This window comes from Megalobrama amblycephala, linkage group LG4, assembly GCF_018812025.1.
Source record: "Megalobrama amblycephala isolate DHTTF-2021 linkage group LG4, ASM1881202v1, whole genome shotgun sequence".
NCBI lineage: Eukaryota > Metazoa > Chordata > Actinopteri > Cypriniformes > Xenocyprididae > Megalobrama > Megalobrama amblycephala.
The window spans coordinates 44312023-44321067 of NC_063047.1; the positions used below are offsets into that span (position 1 = coordinate 44312023).

The 9045-nt window shown below is 35.6% G+C and overlaps 1 protein-coding gene across 1 annotated transcript; it reads left to right on the forward strand.

The window, feature by feature from the left end:
- The first annotated feature begins 538 nt into the window (after positions 1–538).
- On the forward strand, positions 539–7254 carry LOC125267662 (GTPase IMAP family member 8-like). The gene is made up of 3 exons (XM_048189510.1): positions 539–650; positions 2418–3071; positions 6169–7254. The coding sequence occupies exons 1-3, from the start codon at positions 623–625 to the stop codon at positions 7173–7175; spliced, it is 1689 nt and encodes a 562-aa protein (XP_048045467.1). The 5' UTR covers positions 539–622; the 3' UTR covers positions 7176–7254.
- The last annotated feature ends 1791 nt before the right edge of the window (positions 7255–9045 follow it).

The following is a 9045-nucleotide window of genomic DNA, read 5'->3' on the forward strand; positions in this document are numbered from 1 at the left end:
GTGTCTGGCCCTGGCACACACTATCACGCTCACTTTTGGCCCAATTGTACCAATAATTCAACATTTTAAGTGTATAATGTTTCAGTATTAATGTTGCAATTCATATTCCTTATATAACCCATGTTCTCCTCATTTTTTCATCTTATTAGCCGTCGAGGCCTAGTCATACTGTTAAAAGTGCAATAGCTGAGGGGCTGAGAGAGGGACGACGGTTAAATCCTGTATGTTTTCATTCATATTCTGCAACAATAGTTCTGGTTAAAGAATCATCATTATTAAAGCTCATAGCAGATGGAGTATGTTTTGAAGAATTACATAGAACAAGACTAAATTGTCCATTCGCAGAACGAAAGTGTCTATTAACTATGAAATCTGACCTAAAATTGATAAAGAGATGATCAAGTAATTGCATTTGCATTGTGTTTCACCTGCGATTCATATAGTGTCTGATCATGTTTGCTTATTGTGTGACTCAGGCTTCTCCTTTATCAGGTCTAACAAGAAGAACAACATCTCTATGCCAAGTGAAATATGATCTAAACGCTGCTGCTCCAGCTCTTCCCTTATTTTTTTCCTCTTTTCATTCTTGTGATCTGTCTGTCTGGAGAGTAATTCACTAAAGATGGCAGAGGGAACTTCAACACCCGCAGGTAGGGAATCTCTTCACACGGATTGCTGTTGGCTTCTGTTCTTAGTCTTAAAGTTCTTCAAATACAACTAATAAAGAAACATCACAGACGAATGACCATTTTACACCAGAAGCGGAAGTAATATCCTTTGAACTCAAGGAAAAGTATTTCACAATGTTTATGATGACGCAGTAACACCAACCGCACCTTTAGCAAAAAAACAAAAAGCAGAACAAAAGCAGACAAAAACAGCAAAATGAAATGCAGCACCATAACATTCATCACCTTAGCATTGAGGTTTTATCTGACATTATTGTCAAAATTGAGTTACATATTCTTATGTGATGTTTTTTATTAAGTTGCGTACGTGTGACTTATTTAAGAAAGCAAAAAGGTTATATCTATAAATGAGTATGGAATGCAGAAAACAGTATCTCAGAATTACATAGAATGCAAATAGGACCTTATAATTCCAAGGTGGTCATTAACTTTATTCGTTTTTGTTTTTTTATTCATTCATTCATTCTTATGGCAGAGTTTCTTAGATTCTGTCCTGGAGGGCCACTGTCCTGCAGAGTTCAGTTCCCTTAATCAAACACCTGAAAAAGATAATCACGTGACCTATCAAAATACCCACACTTGCAGTCTTTGCACTTGACCACTCGTCTACTTGCATGATTTCCTGCATTTGGCCTCGTGTTCAAGTGGGCGTGAAGATCACAAGTGTGTGTAGAAGTTTTGATCATCTCATTATGGGACACACTTATAGCATTTAAAAATTGTACACTTTTTTATTTTCAATACTTTGCATTTTAAAATAAACTTATAAATGTCTGTTCTGTAGTCCCTATGTAACAGACAAAACCATTTAAAACTTGTGCCGCTTTAAGTGATAAAAGGCAGTTGCAAAGGTTGTTCTGTCAAGAAAATTAACTTAAATGAATTAGATATTACATTTAATTTGGTAGTAAAACATTACTTGTTGCATTTTACTGGTGCAAAGATGAGTATGAATATAATGTGTATTTTGTACATTAAGGGCACAGCGCTTTGGCATTATTAAGACTTGGGCAGTTACTTTCTGTCACGTGCACACTCTCTCAATTGGCCAAGACCGCAGGTGTGGGTATTTGGACAGGGCAAAGGTCTTCAGAGTTTGATCAGGCTTTGAGCTAAACTTTGCAGGACAGTGGCCCTTCAGGGCTGAATTTGAGGAACCCTGTCCAATGGTATAATTTAAACATCTTGCATCAGCAAGAAAAAGACATTGATATTAAATGCATTAGTGTATCACATCACTATTTTATTACAAGACTAAGCTCAGTGTTTGTATTTCCCTGGCCATATACAGGCAGATTCATTCTGATGAATATGGAATCTGTTTGTCCGTGCAAGTGAGACAAGAACTGCTGTAGAAATCGGTCTGTGTGCAGTTTTACAGCCTTTGATTCCTTTATAATAAAAATGTTGAAGACAAAGTTTAAGTTATGTTGACATCCCACTACTCAAGATGTCAATCAGTTTCACTCAGTTATGTGACAGTCATAAGCTCCATAATGAGGGGAGACATATTAAATAATTAAGGCATCATTAACAGCAAATAATATTTTTCATTTTTAAAATATTGTTTCATCAATTTATTCTGATGAAAAATGCTTTTTTGATTTGTCTTAGTTTGTTGTCCAATACTTTTCATGCTATGTAAGTAGGACTTGACTTTGCCATTTTATGACATCTATAAATGTAATTTCCTTAAATAGCATTCTTTGTATTTTCTGTCTCTTTCAGAGATGACAACGAGCAGCTCCGGTCCAGATGATCCAGAGATCCGGATTCTTCTGATAGGTAGAAAGGGTTCTGGGAAAAGTTCATCTGGAAACACGATACTGGGAGAAAGAAAGTTTAAGTTTACACAGAATGAAACTGAAGTTTGTGAAGAAGTAACTCAGATCGGAGAGAAACAGGTTCATGTGATTGACTGTCCAGATCTACTGGATCCAGATCTAAATAAAGAGCAGTTGGAGGAACTGAAAGAGCAGCTGGTCTCTGGATGTTCAGCAGGTCTCAGTTCAGTTCTGCTCACTGTTCCTCTAGTGAAACCTCTGGAAAATGAGGAAGAGTTCCTGGATTTCATTAAATGTTTATTTGGTCCTGAAGTTCAGAAGTACATCATGATTCTGTTCACACATGGAGATGAACTGGATGCACTGGATGAACCACAGACCATTGATGAATATCTACAACACAAAGATCATGAGGATTTACAGAGACTGGTGACTGAATGTGGAGGAAAGTTTCACTGTTTCAATAACAGGATTAAATCAGTTGATCAGAAACAAGAACTACTGCAGAAGATTGAAGGAATGATGATGGAGAACAGAGGGAAATTTATCATGAAACAAATGAGGAGGAGAACAAGCATGAATGTTCCTGGTGTCATTTGTAAGTGACTTTTATACTGTTGCCATTATAAATGACTTCATAAATACAAAAATTATGGCAATTTGTTCACCAAGTAATAATAATAATAATAATAATAATAATAACTTAATTTTTACATAGCGCCTTTAAAGTAGCTTCTCAAGGCACTTTACATATATACATACAAAAAATACAAATCAAGACAGTCAAGAAAAAGCTACCCTAAAAAATTCTGTGCATCTCTGATGTGAGGAGGAAGTGCATTCCAAAGCCTAGGAGCATGGGATCCCTAGTGAAAAAAAAAGTATACTTTATTGTATTTTAAATATATTCCTTTTTTCTATAGTACACTGCAAATATACTAACAAAAAATGTACTATCATTAAATATATAAAAAGTATATTAGTATCATATTTTCACAATGCAACTTTTAACACACTTTAAAATAATTGTACTTTAGTATATTTTCTAAAAAATATATTTTAGAAAAATATACTTGAAGTGTAAGTTCAGTTTATTTTTTAAAAGTGTATTTATTTGCACTTTATAAAAATATATTTGAGGTATATTTTAACTGTGTGCTGAAAATGATCATTGTAACAATGCACTGAAAGTATATTTAAAAAATACATTATTTAATATCCTGAAGTTGTAGTGTATATAATGTTAAATTTGAGTATATTTTTTAAGTTTACTTCTTCATCCTTGGAATTCATTATATTACTTGTGCTATTTATTTCAGTATGAATGCATTACAAGCATTACATGCATTATTTTTTTACAGTCTATGATTACAAGCCCATTTAGTATATGCAGTGTAGACTATACAATTTCCAAATATGTTTAAATGTTTATTAAGTTTACACTGGCATAATCATTTTACAGTCGTACACACAAATCTATATTAAACACACCAGCAGCAGCACAAGTAATGCGAAAAAATATGTCGAGTGGTTAAACTTATCGGAATTCAAATGTCTCTTCAACTTGGTCTGTGACCAATCAGATTTTGTTGCTCACTGCCTTCAGCCAACCAGAGCTGCTGACGTCACGGTCGTCGTCTGAATCCCCTCGCTCAGTCACTCAGGTGAAGTATAATGTCGCAATGTATAATTTATTTAATAAAACACTGAAAGCGCAATACATCGCTCAATCTTGGGGATTCTGACCAGTTCAATCAAGTGACATCGCAGCCTGACCGTGATGGCGACGACGACCGGCTAATCTAATGGCCTACGCGATCCTGAAAGAACCGGAGAAAAGTGCTGCTATTGGGAGGTGAGTTGTAGTCTAACAGTTAACAAACTTTATTTTATTTTCATTAACAAACGGAGAGCGATATTTCGGCTTGATATCTCCTTTTTGAGTTTGTGTGTGGTGGTTTATGGCACATGTTTGTGTGCAACACCAAAACATTCATATGATTGGTCAAATCAGCCTGTATTCTGTATGATATTAATTCATAAAGTGTTTTATACTTGACTATGTACCGAAAACAATATCGACATGCCATTCTGATACAGTTCCCTGCTGCTAATCCTCATTTACTGTTCAACAATAGTATTGGTTCATTGTAGGATTCAGACAGACTATTGTAAACGCGAATAAAGAGTTGAACATGCGGTCTTATATCTTTATTCTGTCAACAGATGCTGTTCTTCACGAGTCTCTGCGGTCATCATTGTGCCATCAGACACAATGAGAAGCTCATCAGAAAATGGAATATAATGTGTAATTTGTATTTGTGTATAGAGGGTCACCATGGTCCAATATTTTTTTTTTTCTTTAATGAAAAACATGGTAAGTTTTGCTGAATCTAAGTTTAAATAAAAACCATTGGATTTGTCAATGAAATATGTCTCTTCATTAGTGATGTTACATTTTATTTATTTTAATGGCCTTGAAAACAAATGCATTCAACTTTGGGAAAATGTGTTCAACTGTATTTAAATAGTAGCACAACTGTATTGTGTGAGATTATGTAATTCAGAGTACAGTAGTCAACATTTGAAGTGGATCAAAAAAGTTAGGACAACTTTGATTAAAGGTTTTGATCCGCTTCAAATGTTGACTATATTATACAAAGTATAAGTAATAACGAAGTGTATTGTTATTGACTGTAAAGTGTGTAATGTTTAATATTTGGAATAAGCCAAAGGTACTGAGCATACAGTATATACTATAATATATTCAGTGTATATTGCTTGTGTTTTCTGAAGACACTCGTAATTATTTTGTAATGTACTCAAATCACAAATAAAGTGTACTTATAACACAAAGTGTACTCATAACAGAAATAAAGTATACTCACAACACAAATAAAAGTATACTTATAACACAAATAAAGTACACTTTAATATCACTAATCAAGCATGTAATTAGTCCCAGACATATACTTAAAGTGTACTAAGTATACTTGAAGTTGTTCCAATTTAGCACACATAAGTACACTAAATATACTTAAAGTTGTATTTTAATACTACTTAATTTCAACTTAAATATACTTAGTACAAAATTAGTTGTTTCAAAATAGCACACTTTAAATGAACTAATCATTAACACACTTGAAATATACTAATAATTAGTCTTGCTGCAAGTATACTTAGTATACTTTTTTTCACTAGGGATGAGAAGGCCCTATCCCCTACAGAACGCAACCGTGTCTGTGGGATTGCCAATAGACCAGCTTGTGAGGAGCGCATTTAGGAACCCCAGCCAGAAGTGCATTGCAATATTCAATGCAGGAAAACACAAAAGTGTTAATAAGCCTTTTTCAGTCACCGAGAGCGATAACATAGAGCAGAGTCTAGCAATATTTCTGAGATGAAAAATGGAGTTCCTTACAGTGTACTGAACATGTGAGTCAAAAGACAAACTTGAATCAAATATTACTCCTAGATTTTTTAATTTGGTTTGTGATTCCAAAACGGAGTCATCTACGTTTAAAAATTGTGAACCAGATTTACAAAGCTCTGTCTTATCACTAAAAAGGTTTTGGGACAACCATGTTTTTATCTCAGAAATACAATGTGTTAAAAAAGGAAGGTCCAAATTTTGACTAGGCTTAGAGTGAAAAGTGTAAAGTGTAATATGTCTTTGTAATATCTGTCTTTTGTAGTGCCAGGAGGGACTCCATCAGAAGATCCAGATGAGCTTCACATGATTCCTGAGAAGAAAAACCAGATCAGGCTGGTTCTGCTGGGAAAAACTGGAGCTGGGAAAAGTTCCTCTGGAAACACCATCATCGGCAAAAACGTGTTTAAATCTTCAGCCAGTTCAAAGTCTCAGACGAAACAGTGTCAGTCAGAAACTACAGTGAGGATGGGTAAAGAGATCTCAGTCGTCGACACACCTGGACTTTATGATACCGAACTCAGTGAAGAGGAGATTAAGACTGAAATAGGGAAATGCATAACATTCACTTCTCCTGGACCACATGCTTTTCTTATTGTGATTAAAGTGGGTCGATTCACTGAGGAGGAGAAAAACACCATAGAGAAACTTAAAGAAGTGTTTGGAGAACAGATGAACAAATACTCCATGATCATCTTCACTCATAAAAAACTGTTAAAGAATACAACCATTGAGCAGTATCTAGAGGAAGGTGATCCAGATCTCAGAAAGCTTGTAGAGAGTTGTGGAAACAGGTTCTTCTGTCTGGACAATGAGTCTACCAGTTTCCCACAGTTCAGAGATCTGATCCGTAAAATAGAGACGATGATGGAAGAGAATGGACACTTTACAAATGACCTGTTTGAAGAAACAGAGAAACACATTCAGGAGATCCAGAAGCAGAACTTGGATAAGAAAGTGGTGCAGTTCAAAGAGAAGCACAAACGAGGCACTCTAACTGATTGGCAGGAAATATACTGGCGTTTAGCAGAAGAGTCACGACAGGAGGCTAAGAAATCTTTTTCTAACACGTTTATTGCAGAACTTCTTATGTATCCTCTTGTGAAAGGAACAGATATACGCAGAGCACTGGAGACAGTGGTGACCCTTGAGGAGAGGGAGAGCACCATAAAGGAGGCTGAGAGCAAAGGATTCAGACACGCAGAGGCCGTTCAACTTGCAATCAGAGCCACACGGAAACTAGTAAAACAGAAAATGTGTACAATTCAATGAGAAACTCAGTAATGATCAGACACACAAGGCAAACATTGAATTACTACTGTGAACAAAATGTGCTAAATTAATAAACTTACCTTGCCTAAAGCATTGTGTGTTTTCTTCTGTTATGTTTACCATCTATATATTCTTTACTCAACTGAAGATAAGAGAAGGCATAAAACGCCAGATTTCCTAAAAAGAACAAAAGTCATCCAACTCACAAGACAATATAGGTTGTTTGTAACTACCATCAAATACGACCCGTACGAGCGTTCCCTAAATTAGCGCCCTACCAGCAGCAGGAGAAGATATGTCAACGTCACTTTGTTTAAAAAGCACTGTTTAAAACAACAACTGTTGACCAATGTGCTGTACGTAAACATTAAACACAATAAAATAAAACAAATAACCAACCAAAAGAGATAACATGACACAATGTCATTTATTAAAAGCTATTACAAAAAAATAAGACTTCAGTTTTGATTTAAAATGACCTACAATTGTGGCAGTCCTACTAACCGGCAGACTATTCCACAATTTTGGCGCAGCTTCTGCAAATGCCCGGTCACCTCTGAGTTTTAATTTTGTTCTTGGAACTACTAATATTCCCTGATTTGATGATCTCAAAGACTTCCATGCCTGGGTCATATTCCAACAAAAGATCAGTAAGGTAAGAAGGTCCTAAGCCGTTCAGAGCTTTATAAACCATTAAAAGGACTTTAAAGTCAATTCTATAGCAGACCGACAACCATAGTGACTAAAGTGGGTGTAATACGTTCATATTTCTTTACCCCAGTCAGGAGCTTGGTGCTGCATTTTGAACCACTTGAATTCTAGAAAGTGAGACTTGATTTATCCCTATATAAAGTGTTGAACCTTGAGGTAATGAGGGCATCAATAGCACTCTCAAAGTTCTTAAAAGACAGAAAAGACTTCACCTTTGCCAGTGAATAACATTAGATGGAAGAAACTATTCACAGAGCTGACTGAATGTTGAACTTCAAAGCACTATCCAGACTCCCATGTTTTTTTACACATCAGAGTCTCAGAGAGAGGACTCAGTATATCCAAATATGATAATCTTATTTTCATTTAAATTTAAATTTAAACAATGTACAGCCATCCAGGCCTTTAAAGGTGCCCTAGAACCCTTTTTCATTGGGTTATGTACTGTCATACATTTGGTAATAAAAACTCAGATATATTGTTTTTATGCTTTTCCATTTTTCTTTGATGTTGCTAATCCACAGTTTCTGTGAGAAGCAAGAATAATGACCCGGTCAGTCCGCTGGGAAGAAGTTAGGGAGTTAGATAAGATGTTTCCAATTAAAAATGATTTACACACGTCAGGTGGACACAACTATTATGGGATGTTGGTGATTATTATGGGATGCTGATGGACTGAGGTGAAAGTGTACTTGTATAATAAAAGGAAGTAGGATGGTTTTATGATCATTTATTTATTTATCCAATCAATTTTGAAAGTCTTTGTTTGTTGGAAAATTAATATGTATAATTTGACTGAATAAATGATGTTTTATAAATGTAGTTCAGGAGGAACAAGTCAAATAAGATACCCAATCATTTCATCATCTTAATCATTACGTCATCTCAACCAGCTGTCAACAATCTGTAATCAACATATCTACCCAATCGGCATGAGTTCAGGCCTGTATATAATCACAGTCAAACTCACCCAAGGATCCTCGACAGTTTCCAGAATCCCTCCACCACCCCGTCTCCTCACACTCTCTGGATTACTTCATATAACCTAAAAGGAGGGGGGGGGTACTCTGTGTTCGGGCCGATTACCGAGCTCGGAGCCCTCTCCCCGGACAGCACGCCAAATACGTTTACCAATTAATTTACCTGACTTATTTGTAAG